General features: G+C 40.4%; 1 protein-coding gene across 2 annotated transcripts in view; it reads left to right on the top strand.

Annotated features, from left to right (window-relative positions):
• Positions 1 to 8,974: 8,974 nt before the first annotated feature.
• The window catches only part of LOC139155876 (complement factor H-like), a 96,606-nt gene continuing 90,142 nt past the window's right edge, over positions 8,975 to 15,438 (top strand). Inside the window, exon 1 of one of the 2 annotated variants that reach the window (XM_070731218.1) lies at positions 8,975 to 9,502. In XM_070731218.1, coding sequence (XP_070587319.1) covers positions 9,439 to 9,502 — 64 coding nt within the window. In that variant the 5' untranslated portion in view covers positions 8,975 to 9,438. The remainder of the gene's footprint in view (positions 9,503 to 15,438) is intronic. The other variant, XM_070731219.1, reaches the window with a different exon arrangement.

The following is a 15,438-nucleotide window of genomic DNA, read 5'->3' as shown; positions in this document are numbered from 1 at the left end:
AAAACTGAATTAGTTAACATTCAGTTAGCACTTTTTAGGGAAGTGCTACACTGGGGAGAAAAGCAGCTCAGAAATAATAACTTGTTTAGTTATTTACTTGTTTAATTAACTCAAGGACTCAAGACCCATCCCACCACTAAAAGGACCCAACAACAAATAATACTATGATGAATCAACCAAAGCTAACCTCTTCAACACATTCTTTGGCTCAGTCTTTGTTAACAGCAATGGCTCATCCCCAAAATTCACTAATTGCAGCTCAAATGCTCACAAGGACTTAACCCAAATAGACTTCACAGAAGACAATGTTTGAAAAGCATAACGTGATCTTAAACTTCTCTATCAATTGGGCCTTATGGTCTATGTGCATACTTCCTAAAAAAGTTTTTCACAGCCATAGCTGAACCACTAAGCATAATCTTTGAAAAATCATTCAAGACCAACTCACTATCAAAGCTATGGTTGCAAGCAACAGTCATCCCCATCTTCAAAAAAGGAGATCCCAGTCTAGTTGAAAACTACAGACCAATCTCACTATGTCGCATTACATGCAAAGTCATGGAATCAATCATAAACCAATCAATTACCCTCCACCTAAAAACTAACAACTTACTCTCTAACAAACAGTTCAATTTCAGAAAAAAATTATCTTGCAACCTGCAACTCCTTCACTGCAAAAACATATGGAGCCAAGGTGGCGCAGTGGGTAGAGTGCATTACTGCAGGCCATTAAAGCTCGTTGCTAGATCTGCAGGTCAGCAGTTTAAATCTAATCACCAACTCAAGGTTGACTGAGCCTTCCATCCTTCTGAAGTAGGTAAAATGAGGACCCAGATTGTGGGGGCAATATGCTGGCTCTGTTAAAAAGTGCTATTGTTAACATGTTGTAAACCGCCCTGAGTCTAAGGAGAAGGGTGGCATTAAAAATTCAATCAATCAATCAAACAAACAAACAAACAAACAAACAAATAAATATGGACTACACATCTCGATTAGGGCAAATCAATAGATACAATTTACATTGACTTCTGTAAAGCCTTCGACTCAATGGTTCATGACAAACTATTTCTAAAACTCAAATCCTACGGCATCTTAGGATCCTTCCATAGTTGGATAACTGTGTTCCTATCAAACAGACAACAAGTTGTCAAAATAGGGAGTGCCATATCTAATCCCGGTTAAGAGTAGCACACCCCAAGGCAGCATACTTGGACCAACACTCTCCATACTCTATATAAATGACCTTTACAATCACATTGCAAGCAACTGTATTCTCTTCACCTGTTGCAGGAAAAACAACCCTATATGTTCATGGAAATAGAGACCACATGGAGGTAGAGAAACTCAGGTTTATTGCTTGCAAGGTTGAGAAGTAAAACAAGAAAATCTGAATAACAATTAACACTTTTGGTTACATTCTTATACCTTTTCGGAAAAGTAGGATGAACAAGCGTGTAATTGCATGGACCAATGATCTGGGTTACATGTTCGCGTGGGGAAATAAAAAGTAAAATCAACAGAAAAATATGATTACATGGTGGAATATTGACAAGGTCAGGATAAATGCAGCATAAATGTGCTTCATGATTCGTGATACTTATATTTATTGATATATATAGATATTTTAGCCTTCAGATATTTCACTTCCCAATTCCCGATGTGTGTATATTTCCAGAAGTCAGTTGCTTAACAAACAGACAAGGAAAAGAGGAAGTCGAGAAAAGTACAGACTATGCAGTTATGATCTTTTTGCAATGTGCAACTGCTGATTAGGACCATTAATAAAACGTTAACATTATAAAGGCGCTTAAGACATATGGGATTCTTGTTAGAACACTCTTAGGGTATATAGAAAAATGCATATCTTGGGGTGTCTTCCTCACACCGATGATATAAAACTTTTCAACGCCACCAATAACACAGCTACTCTCCAGAAAGACCTTGATTTTGTGTCTGAATGGTCAAACATCTGGCAGCTCCAAATCTCAACCAAAAAATGCTCTATTTTACACATTGGCAAAAAGAATCAGAACACCAAATACAAGCTGAATAAACAATACCTTACAGACAACCTTCACTCTGTAAAAGACATTGTAATACTCATCTCAAATGACCTAAGTGCCAAAGCCCACTGCAACAACATTGCCAAAAAGGCTTCAAGAGTTGCTAACTAAATCCTACATAGCTTCTGCTCCGGTTACCTCACACTACCAACCAGAGCATACAAAACTTTTGCCAGACCAATCCTTGAATACAGATCATCTGTCTGGAACCCATACCACATTTCAGACATAAACACTCTAGAAAATATCCAGAGATACTTTACCAAAAGAGCCCACCACTCCTCCACTCGCAACAGATTACCCCACACAACTAGTCTTACAATCCTAGGTTTAGAAAGCTTAGAACTACATCGCCTTAAATATGACCTAAGCATAGGCCATAAAATCATCTGCTACAATGTCCTTCCTGTCAATGATTACTTCTGCTTCAACCACAACACACAACAGATACAAACTTAAAGTAAACCACTCTAAACTTGACTGCAGGAAATATGACTTTAATAACCAAGTAGTTGATGCATTGAACTCACTACCAGACTCTATAGTATCATCACCTAACCCTCAAAACTTTACCCTTAGACTATCCATTGTTTACATCTCCCAGTTCCTAAGAGATCAGTAAGGGGCATGCATAAGTGCAACAGCCTACCTTCCATCCCCTGCCCGAATGTTTCTTTTTTACTAGTACAGTATTATGTACATGAATATATTATATATTTGTATACCACCAATATGCACTGGTACTTGACAAAACAAACAAATATAATAAATAAACGAATCTCTGCTCTGCAAGAGGTGCAGAAGAATAAAATGGACCAGACACAGGTCATCTACTAAATGACAATAATGCCAAGCAAATGATGGTCAGAGAGATGTTGCAAAAGTTGCAAGAGATTTCTACCCAATTAAGTACACTGGATCAAAAAATCAGCTCCATGGGAAAAACAGAACTAAATTTTCGTGAGATAGACCATAGTATAAGTATCTTGCAAATCTGCTAATTTTTTTACATTCCCTCCTTGCAAGTCAGGGGAAGTCAGTTTTATCCTTTTCCTAATAATTATCTCCTTTCCTGGGCTTTATAAAAGCTTTCTGCTCTTGTTATTTCTGTAATTGTTTCTGAACATTCTTTCTAATCTCCTCTCCATGATTCTCTGTAGAGTAGGGTAAATCATTTACCTAGTTGGTCCAGCAATATTGTGTGGGCCCTATTGGTTCAAATATTGACTTGGAAATCTTACACACACACACACACACACACACACACACAGATGATTGTCATAGGAATCTATGATGGGTGAGCATGTGGGGTTTATATCTGATGCTATAGTTAAATGCTTGCAGGCCTTTCTATGGGGAAAACAATGAAGAAAGTATATCTTTAAAACTGCATCATGTGTGGGAATCATTAGAAACTGCTTACAGGAAGATACAACAAAAGGAGGTGATATTCTTGCTTTTAAAGAATAGAAGGCTGAGTGAATTAGCCAAACACAGGCATGTCCCAGCTTTAGCTGCTCTGTTTGATAAATAAAAGCATAATAAATGAAAAGTCCTTAGCTTACAGTGGTAGTTGGGATCAGAATTTCCATCACAGAATGGCAAAGTACTTACAATTCATGACTACAATTCAGCTCAAAATGTATGCTGTTAAGTGAGAAAATTATTAAGTGAGTTTTGCCCCATTTTATGACTTTTCTTCCCACATTTGTTGAGTGAATCACTGTAGATGTTAAATTAGTAACAGGTTGTTAAGTGAATCTGATTTCCTTGTTGTTGTCAAAAGGTCAGAAAAAGTGATCACATGACTCTATGATGGATGACTGCAACCATCATAAATGTGAATCAGTTGTCAAACATTCGAATGTAAATCAGATGCCATGGGGGATGTTACAATGATCATAAGTGTGAAAAACGGTATTAAGTAACTTTTCTTAAGAGAAGTAATTTTGAAAGGTCACTAAATGAACTGTTGCAAGTCAAGGACTACCTGTACTTGTAGAGCACAAAATCATCATTAGGAGCAGCTATTTTGGCAGTCATAGTGAAGCAAGGACCACCTGGGTTGTTATGCAAAGACTTACCATGAATGTGTCTTCCAACTTCCTGTTGGCTTCCAATTGATTTTACTGGTGGAAAGCTTTCAGGGTGTATAGAAAATTACAATCATGTGACAACAGGGATGCTGTAAAGCTGGAAGTTTGTGAAGCATTGGAAGTCCCCCTGGTTCAGTGCCATTGTAGCTTTGAATGTTTTTATTTATTTATTTTATTTTATTTTATTTATTAGATTTGTATGCCACCCCTTTCCGTGGACATGTTTGCTGAGTGAATGGTCATAAGTCAAGGACTATCTGTAATTACAAAAGCTTGCCTCCCATGGTTGGAATCAGTGGTGGGTTGCACTTACCTGCAAACCCGTGTGCTGCGTGCATATCCTCTTCATCTGGGTGCACCCGCATGCTCGTTTGTGAATGTGTCCATCACACAATTTTTCTTCCGTGCAGGCACAGGAAGGAAACAGGCATCAAATTCTTCTGCATGCATGGGAGCAAAAAATCACTGAAATCTAACGTGCATGAGCATCCCCTCATGAGAGTTTGGTGCCTTTTTGCTTTCTGGGCATGGGCAGAAAGCAAAAAAGCTGAAAAAATGAAAAAAAATGGTGCCACCCAACCGATCGGCACAGTAGCAGTTATGCGCAAATTGCGTAATCTGGTGGCTGCTACTATCATTGTTTGGAATCCAGAAATATGGTGTGGAATTGTGTGGAGTTCTATGTAAAGACACAAGCAAGAAAGACCAAAGGTTTTTGGAGGTCCTGAATGCAAGAATGTCTAGGTAAAAGAAAAAATAGATGGCATTCCCACTTCAGAGATGTATAAACTGCAGAACAAGTATGATAGGAAAACACTGGAAGCTTGTAAGAGGGGATATTCCCCTGATACCACCTGAAGAGGTCTTACCATATTAGGGGGAAGAAGCTGGATGTCAGGATACCAAGTAACACTCCCAACCAAGAAAGATTCCAAGGCAGGTATTTCCTCAAAGTTCCATTTTATTAGAGATATCACATTGACACATTTGAGATCTAAAAGTCTCCCTAGTTTTCCTCATCCAAAGGAAAGTCATTCCCTTCCCTTACACTCACATGTCCATCACATGTCCCAACCAGCTCATCACCATCCTAACTGGAGTTGTTCCTCAGTAATTTCTCTCCAGGTGCAAACTGATCATCCTTGACTCCCAGGGAAAGAATGTTGCTAGGACTATGCATCTCGCACCCTCACCATCCAACCCCTTTCCCATTTCCCACAGCATGCCCACCCACCAAGTCTGGCAGCCCTGAAGATCCAAAGAAAAAGTTAACTGAATGTAAATTCCCCTCCCTGTAAAATGGGGATACTGAAGACAAAGGTTACTCAAGGGAGCCATCTTAGGAAACCAATGCCCACATATCATTTAATAGGATTCACAAAATGTTCAGTGTGTAAGGTGCTTGATTAAGACATTAATACATCACCACCCACGTCACGTGAGATGATATGTAAATCAACACATATGAAGGGTATATTATATAAGCAAAACTCTATTTGTGTTCAGTCTGTATAGATGTAGTTAATCATTTAGCAGGAAGACTTTGTATATTTTATTTACTTTTAGAAATTCTACCAAGGGAGTATTTAGTGCTGTCCAATCAGAATGATGAAATTCTTGCCAGGAACTCCTTAATCGTTACCCTATTTTCATGTTATTCATATCCAAAGAGGCTCGTAGAAGAGGCTAGATCTGAGGAGGAATTCCACTGACAACTTTCAGAAAAATCTGCCCATTCTTCATACTGTTCTCTGGCTATTATGGCCCATGCCAGTCCATTGAGTGGGGGTTGGGGACCTGTAGTTTACATTTAAGAAAAAAAATACTGGATCTTTTTGATTCAATTCAAGTTGGATGAGAAAGATAACACATATTGTTTTCTTCATAGCTAAATGGAATTTGCAGCAAAGAGTTTTTGTATACCTACAAAAATGAGACTTTTGAATATAAGAAATATATGCAAATATTTTCTCTAAAAGACAAAACAGGAAAAAATGAAATAAAATGTAAAATCACATTTTTCCTTGTAAAATGGAATTTTCCTTGTTAATAAAAGAAGAATATATATTGTATCCTTCTAATAAGTAAGTAACATCTCTTCTTGGGAGTTGATAGTATTTTGACCTTCTAGATATTTGTTGAAGTACAAACTAATCCTAGATCTGAGGTATTTGGTGAAAAAACAAGAGGTAACAAATTGTACAGTTTCCCTGATATAATTCTCTAATGTTTAATTAAATGTTTCTGAAGTTGTAAAACTCCAGAATAATTTAAGAAAAAAACTGGATATTTACATACTCGAGATTTCTATAAATATTGATATCAATATAAAATAGATATGACATATCAAATTTTATTTATTTATCATTGAATTTCTACAGTGCCCTTTTCACAGCCCTTTCACTCTGGGTGATTTACAATAAAATAAAAATACAGTTTTAAGACATGGAAGAATGAGAAAATGGTTTCCATTGCCAAGAATTTTTCATAAAAGTCATATATAATAATTTTCTTGTTAGCGACTGCTACTGAAGACTTTGGAAAAGCTCAGAATTGCTCAACACTGGAATGAAAGTGGAGTTTTTTTCTTCTGAAGAAGTATTGGAAGGACTGCCTGAAAAGTCGCACTACTGCTTGATTTGTTTGCTATTACCTGTTCTGCCCGGCTCTATGGTATGAGTCTTCTGAAAATTCAAGGATATAAATTTCAGACACACACACACTTGAAAATTCAAAAACAAAGTTCTTTATCACAAAATTCAAAAGAAACAAAGCACTCTTTTTGTATTGCAAAGAGCACTCGTCCCAAAACAATATTGTAGGCTGTACAATCCCCTTAATCAGTCCTTAAGTACTTAACTAGCAGCTGTGAAGAAACGTCACAGCCCTCCTTCTCCCACGAAGTGAGACACACACACTTTGCTTTGCTTTGGTTTCAAAGTCATGAAAAATCAACAAACAAAGTCTGGAAACAGCAAGGCACGGTCCTGAAGAAACAACAATCAGATAATATTCCACAACAGACAAACTAGCACGTTGCTATTTATATCAGCAGCTCTAATTACTGGAGCACCACCCAAACACAAGTGGCCTCTCTTATCTCCTGTAATATTTCCTCAATTGGTCTCTTTGATCCATAATTCTGCGCCTGCGTGGGTCTAACACTTCGTCATCCGAATCGACCGAAGATAATGGAGATTGGCTTCCTGGGCTGTGTGCCAAGCCCCCCTCTTCTAAGTCACCCCCACCTTCTTCTTCGTCCGAGGAAACTGCACTACCTGACTCTGTCGGCAACAAAACAGGCCTAGGACATGCATCCACCTCCACATTCCCTGGGGCAGGAGCTGGGCCAGAGCCAACCACAACATTACCATTGCAACAAAAAGTTCACAATTTTTTATGAGCCAATGGTAATCGCAGTAGTTGCAAATCTTTTGAAGATTTTACTTGATTTGGAATATAGGGGTACTTTCTGATGTTCTAGTTATGTCCTATGAATTCTGAATTACCAATTAAATCAAATGTTAAAAGAAATATGCAACGTCACAGCCCTCCTTCTTCCAATGAAGTGAAATACACACACATACTTTACTCTGCTTTGGTTTCAAAGGCATGAAAAATCCACAAACAAAGTTCAGAAACAGGGAGGCACAATCCTGAAGAACTGCAATCAGATAATCTTCCACAACGGCCAAGCCCACATGCTGCTATTTGTATCAGCAGCTCTAATTACTGGAGCCCCACCCAAACACAGGTGGTCTCTCTTATCTCCTGTAATATGTCCTCAATTGGTCTTTTCTATGCATAACTCTGTGCCTGCGTGGGTCCAAGACTTCCTCATCCGAAGCGACCGAAGATAATGAAGATTGGCTTCCTAGGCTGTGTGCCAAGCCCCCCTCTTCCAAGTCACTCCCACCTTCTTCTTCATCCGAGGAAACTGCACTATCTGCCTCTGCCAGCAACAAACCAGGCCTAGGACATGTTGACAGTTCCCCTGCATCTACTTCCATATTCCCTGGGGCAGGAGCTGGGCCAGAGCCAACCACAACAGATATTAACGCTGCAGAAAGTAGAAATTGGCACTATAAGGTGCCAGAAAAAGAGCTAGCAACCAAACCTCAGAGTGATAATGACAAAATGTTTACAAAGAATATAAATGTTTCCATTCCCCACCATTCACTTACAATTGAAGAAGCTTCTTGGATGTGGAGCAAAATGTTTTCAAGGGAAAGTCCAGTTGCCTTTTGGAAAAGCACTTTGGGACAACCATGATGACTGAGAATCCCTATACTGTAGATACTTTTCTCAAACTACTTTCTAGGCCTGGTCTCAGGCTCCTCTTATTTGACTGCAGCCTTGGCCAGTTCCTCTGTTCTGTAATTGCTGGGAAGGAGAAACACTGTTTACAACAAAGGAAAAAGATGATGAGATCTTGTTGACTCAATTCAAACTACATTTAATAGATAATATACATATTGTTATCTTCAGAAAGAATAGATAGAATTGGCAGAAAAGAATACTTCTTATACCAACCTAAGTAAGAAGGGAAAGGTAGATATTGTATAATTCTGATAAGGAGGCAACATCTTTTTTAATTTCCTTTGTTCTTCTATTTCTTGGAAGTTGATACTATTTTGACCTTCTGGATATTTATACAACCTAACCCTAGTTCTGCAGAATTTGGGGGGGGGGGAACCGGTACTAAGATAAACAGTCTCCCTGATATGATTGGATAATGATTAACTATATTTGGCTGAAGTTTGTAAAACTCCAGAATTAGTTAAGATAAGTATTGGATATCTGCAACACTTGATTCCTATTATTGACATCATAAATGCAAAATAGATTTCAAATGTAATTTTTAATCAAATTTCAACACTGTCCATCTCACTTGATGGATTCTGGATGGGTTGCAATAAAAATACAGTGTTAAGACCTTAAGAATGAGGAAACTACCGGACTTCCGGTTTGCTATTAGCTGCTGCTAGTGAAGATTTAGGGAAGACTCATAATTTATTAAAGTGGTTATTTTTCCTTCTGAAGAGATGGAAGGACTGTCTGAAAAACTAAACTATTGCTCAATTTGTTTATTCACAAAATTCTTGTGGAGTCGTTTGTTACCTGTCAAGATCATATTCTTATTCCAGTAATACTACCTCCTCCTGGTTTCTTTGACAACAAACAAACAAGCACAAAAAGAGGAAGAGATGGGAGAAATCAGCTGATAAAGCCAAACCTCTAAACTGAGGTTTGGTGGTTCACACATTGCCTGAAGAGCTATGAAGGGCTGGCAGCTCCTGGTTGCCACTTTTCTTCTCTGGCCATGCTGCTCTTCTCAAAATGGTAAGTTAAGAAGAGAAATCAAAATGTTACTAAAGAAAATAATTTCTGATGCATTCATTAAAGGAACAGATACTTTTAGTAAAAAGAAAGAGTTCCATTTTTCATTTGTTGCTTTCTGCAAATATCATAGGCTTATAATTCCAATCCACTTTTAAAGTACAATATTTTTTTAAACTGATTTCTGAATAGCAAGATACTTTGCATCAGTATTGCAAATTCACACTAGTTTTGAGGAACTTTATTTCAGTTAATAAAGGTCTTGGTATGATAATAACCAAATGATTGCCATGTCTAATGATGCCACTTTAAAAGTAAAGTGAAGTGAAAGTTCACTGTTTGATTTCATTAAGGTATTTGTACTTAATGATTTATTTTTTTAAAACAAAAATATTCTCAAAAGTATAACAGTAGAACAGGTATAAAAATGGAATGTATTTATTGAATGCAGTTCTATCATAATCTAACTAATAGTATGCTATCAACATTGTAGCATCTAAACTTTGTCTCAATTTTTCTCTCTTCCCTCCAAGTGAGGTTATTTTAAGAACACCGATTCTATAGGAACCATGCCTGTAGTGTCTGTAATCTTCTGTGCCAAGAAAATGATTCTTCATGAGTCAGACGTTTGAAAATGTAAAGATCTGTCTTAGTTATGCTTGCATCAAGATACATACAAAAGCATATATCTTAATTCACAGTAATAATATCTTTTAGGACTGTGATGGTGAATCTATGGCACATGTGCCACAAGTGTCATATAGAGCTATATTGGTGGGCATGCGAGCTAAGTTATGACCAGGGGGTGGGCTATTGCCCGGATTGGGAGGGGAGACGCTGTGGAGTAGCGAAAATGGAGCTCTACCTTAGAACCTCCAATTTGAACTGAAAGATGTTGAAAGAAAATGCAGGGTGTCCTCAATAAGCCACACCCACAGTGTGGTAGTAAAAGATTTGGTAGCCCTTCACTGGGTATGGTTCGCATGTGTGCACCAGCCAACTAATTTTTGGGCCTTCTGGGCCTACTAGGTGTTCTAGTTTCTGGAAGAACTTTAATTATTACAAATAACGCTTACTGAATGCAGTATTTCATAAACAAAGAAACTCCATTTTTATTCTCTTCACTTCCATATTCAAAATGCAATACAGACTGGCACATTCCTTTCTCCCTTTATCTCTCTTAATTACATTCCACATGCATTCCTTCAAGCCTCCTCCGTCTCCCAAGATTTATGTACTTACAGCATGATTCAAAAACAGCAGGAATGACTGCAAAATAACCAGAATAAACTTACTCGCTCTGGAGCCAAACTGAAACAAATTTCATTGGGGAAGTACAACATTGAAACTCCGCCCTTCTTCCCCACTGGCCCCCTGATGTGCCAAATACATCACTCCTGTATTTAACCCATTCCTCCCCTTAATATCTTTTTCCTAACACCTGTTCCTTGCGTTTTTGGACCCTTCTGAACTGAGGATTAACCCAGCAAATGTCTGTCTCTTCCTCGCTAGATTCTGGACTCATAGCAACATCCTGTGGCTGGCCTTCCACCTGTTCTAATACCTGTAACCAAGGGCCTACCACTAATTCATAAAGACTACCTGTATCAGAGTCCTCAAGCTCTTCATCATCCTCCAACTGACCAGGAATATTTACAACACTAGGAGTCAGGAAACAGCCTGTTTTTAGCCTCTAGAGGGCCGGGGAAGGCCTATTTTTTGCTCTCCCCAAACTTCAGAGCCTGGGGAGGACAAAAATAGCCTTCCCCACTCCCTGGAGGCCAGTTCCATTTGTGAATTTCCAGTTGAACATTTTTTTTTTGCTCTGTTTGCTCTTCCCAGTCTTCAGAGCATTTCTGGGAGCCCGGGGAGAGCAAAAATGGCCTTCCCTTTCAAGGCCCTCTGGAGGCCAGAAATGGCTCATTTCCCAAAGAGCTATTTTGTGTGTGTCTCTCTCTCTTTCTCTCTCTCTGTGTAATATATATCAAGTTATCTCTGTCTCTCTCTCTGTGTGTGTCTCTGTCTGTCTGTCTGTCTGTCTGTCTATCTGTCTGTCTGTCTGTCTCTCTCTCTCTCTCTCTCTCTCTCTCTCTCTCTCTGTACCGTATTTTTTGGAGTATAAGATGCACATTTTTGGTCCCTAAAAAGAGATTGAAAACTTAGATGTGTCTTCTACTCTGAATGTAGCTTCTTTTTCAAAGCTTTTATTCAGCCCTAACTAGATGCTAATGATCTTCCCAGCTCTAACCTTGCATGTTCGTTCATTGGTACTCTCGGTGAATAATGTTTTTCCAGCCCTAACCAGGGGATAAAATAATGTGCTGAAGCTGACCAGACTAAGGATGCTAGCCAGATGAATTTTGGTAGACAGATTTCCCCCCCTATTTTACTCATCTAGCGTTGGGCTACAAACCGGAACGCCAAGAATGCCATTCCAGCAGTGGAAACAAAGCATGTAGGCCTGCTCTATTGCCACTGGGTGTGCACGTGCCATGCACATGCAACTGGCCGATTCCGGTAAAAAGTACCTTTTTTTGCTTCTGTGCATGCATGGAAGTAAAAAAAAAAATGCCAATTTTTGCCCAAATTACGCTGCCCCTAGGATATCTGCATGAGATTTTGACTGTTGCACATGCACAGAAGCCGAATGTTGTGGCGGTGCCTGGAGCAGCAGCTAGGGCCAGCAACAACAGCAGCCTGCCCGAGCTCCGGCTGCGTGGCTTGCTTTCTGCTCTCCTGCACCACAGGCAGATGCCTGCAGTGTGGAGAGGACAGAACAAGCCATGCATCTGGAGTTCGGGGTTGAACGGCCTTTTCACCATGCTTAATGCCATCTTCCACCCCACTCCATATTCATGCACCAGAGAGAAAGGTAAGGCTAGCGACAGGGAAGGCGCTGGGCGGAGAAGCCAGGTCGCAAGCAGCAAGACGGGTGTGGGGAAGAGAAGTTGGGCTGCTTGCAGCCCAGTTTCCCCTCCCCACACCCGTCCTGTTGCTTGCAGCCCGGCTTCATTTCCCCTTCCTATGCCTGTCCTGATGCTTGCAGCCCTGGTTTGTTTCCCCTCCCCATGCCCGTCCTGCCGCTTGCAGCCCATCTTCATTTCCTCTCCACGCATCTGTCCTGCCACTAGCACCCTAGCTTTGTTTCATCTCCCTGCACAGGGAGCGTCCTGGCTTCATTTCCTCTCCTCACGCCCGTCCTGTCCTGAGCGCCCCAGCTTCATTTCCTCTCCCTGCGCCTGTCCTGCCCTGAGTGCCCCAGCTTTGTTTCCTCTCCCCTTGTCCTGCCATGAGCTGGGCAGGGAAACTGGGCTCCAAGGGGCAGGACTGATGTGAGAAGTGGAAGCACGGCCGTGAATGAGGGATTACTTACCTGCTTTTTGCAGTTTTCAGCTTTTTTGCTTCTGCGCATTTGGGGAAGCAAAAAGCCAGAAATCACATGTCCTCATGCATGATTCTTCTGCATGCATAGAAGCTGAATGCCGTAACATGTATGCTCCCATGTGCGTGTGCTCCTGGCCCCATTCTGGTTGGCACCAAGAATGGTAGCGTGTCACTGGTCTCATCTGTCTGTCTGTCTGTCTGTCTACCTACCTACCTACCTACCTACCTATCTAATATTATGCTCCATCTATTAGAAAGATAAGAAAATAAAAGGGAACAAGAGAATAAAACTAGGGTGGCAGGAATAGCCAAGCCACCATAAGACAAGCTCAAGATCCAAAAAGATTTTGAGAGACTTGATCATTGGGCCCTATCTAACAAAATGAATTTCAATGTAGCCTAGGTGAAACTTGGCTTAAAGCCAGTAAGTTTGAGGGGAATTATTAAGTTAGACACGGTAAGGTAATTAACTGCGGTTTTATTGAAGTCGGACATGGAAAACAACTAGTACAAGCAATACACAGAACTGAGGAGCCTGAGCTACATGACAGCTCATTTATACTCCAGCCCATAATAACATAACCAATGAACACGCTACAAAGTTCCCGCCAAGATTTGTCTCTACCCAGTGACAGGAATGTCCAATGGCAGTTCCTTTACTAGTCACTGGGCAGAGACATAACAGGAATCTTGGAGTCCAAGTGGACAATCACTTAAATATGAGACAATAGTGTGCCACAGCAGCCAAAAAACCCAATGCAATCCTGCATGAATTGAGGGATAGAATCAAGATCACTTGAAATTCTGGAATCACTTTGCCAATGTAGTAAGACCACGCTTGGAATACTCCATCCAGTTTTGGTCACCACAATACACAAAAATAAGTTGAGACTGTGGAAGAAGTGCAGAGAAGAGCAACAGAAATTATTAGGCTGTGGGAATGGAGTTTTAAATTTATCAAGAACAGTTACAGGAAATGGATACATGTAATCTAGTGTAAAGAAGGACTACAAGATACACAATATTAGTGTTTCAATATTTTAGGGGCTCCTACAAAGATGAAGGATCAAACTGTTTTTTAAAACACCAAAAGAAAAGAGAAGAAACAATTGATGTAAACTAAACATGGAGTGAAGCAATCTAGATCTTAGGAGAAATTTCGTAGTGGTGAGAGCAATAAGCTAATATAAATCTTACCTCATTGGAGGTTTTTCAAAAAAGAGTCTGTCAATCATTTTTATGAAATAGTATAGGGTCTGTTGCCTGAGCAGGGTGGTGGTAGACTAGAAGACCTCCAAGGTTTCTTCCAACTCTATTATTCTATGTCATAATGAACTAACCAAAATTTGCCATGATACAAATTCAAACTAATCCATTGAAGATGTTCTGCAGAAAATAAACTCACGCATGTGGCTGCAGAGTGGGTGTTAATTAATTAATTTATTTATTTATTAGATTTGTATGCCCCCCCTCTTCGAGGAGTTGGAGCGTCTCACAACAAATAATACATGAAATACAAATCAAATATTAAAAAACAATTTTAAAAACCCTTATAAAAAACAATCATACAGTCCAGACAAACCATGCATAGATAGAACAGCTAGGGGTATGTCAATTTCCCCATGCCTGGTGACATAGGTGGGTTTTCAGAAGTTTGTGAAAAACAAGGTGGGTGGGGGCAGTCCTAATCTACGGGGGGAGTTTATTCCAGAGGACTGGGGCCACCACAGAGAAGGCTCTTCCCCTGGGTCCCACCGGGAAGGACCCCCCTCAAAGAAGCATTGACAATCTCCTGGATCCAGCTCTGTGTCACCTCTCTGCTGGCTGAAACCAGCCAAGAGGGACACGGATCCAGTAAACAGGTGGTGGAACTCACAGTTCCAATGGCCTTGTCCACTTCATCAGGTGTCACCAGGTCAAACTCCTCCCAGACAGGTAGACAAGGACGGGCCCTAGTCACTTCGATTGACTTGTTGTCAGCAGACACTGCGATGCAATCAGAGTCAAGGCTTGTCCGAGTTTGAGCGACTTTATGAGCGAAAAACAAGTTAAATTCCTCGGCAGTGCTCAGCAAGGGCTCCCCACCTACCCCTGATTAAGGAGGGAATGGGTCACCCTAAACAGAGTGGTCGAGCGGGATTCCACTGATGCAATCAAGGCGGCATGATATGCACATCTTGCCACCTTGAGTGCAACTTTGTAAGTCTTAATGTGAGGTCTTACAAGTGTTTGATCAGACTCAGATTTGACTTCTGTTCTGGAGTTTCAACTCCTGGAGTTCCTCTGTGAACCAAGGGGCTCTCTGGGGTCTAGTGTTACAGAGAAGTTGCAATGGCGCAATCCAGTCAAGAGCCTCTGTCGCAGCCTTGTTCCAGGCCACGGGAAGGAACTCTGCCAAACTGTGCATGAGTGAATCTGGTAAAATCCGAAGCACCCTCTGAAAGCCCTCAGGGTCCATCAGGCATCCGGGGCAGAACCACCTAGTCAGTTCCACCTCCCTACAGGGGACGATTAGAGCCTTGAAGTCAAGCCATAGTAGAAAATGGTCTGACCAT

This window comes from Erythrolamprus reginae, unplaced genomic scaffold, assembly GCF_031021105.1.
Source record: "Erythrolamprus reginae isolate rEryReg1 unplaced genomic scaffold, rEryReg1.hap1 H_8, whole genome shotgun sequence".
NCBI lineage: Eukaryota > Metazoa > Chordata > Lepidosauria > Squamata > Dipsadidae > Erythrolamprus > Erythrolamprus reginae.
This window is presented reverse-complemented; position numbering and strand designations above follow the sequence as displayed.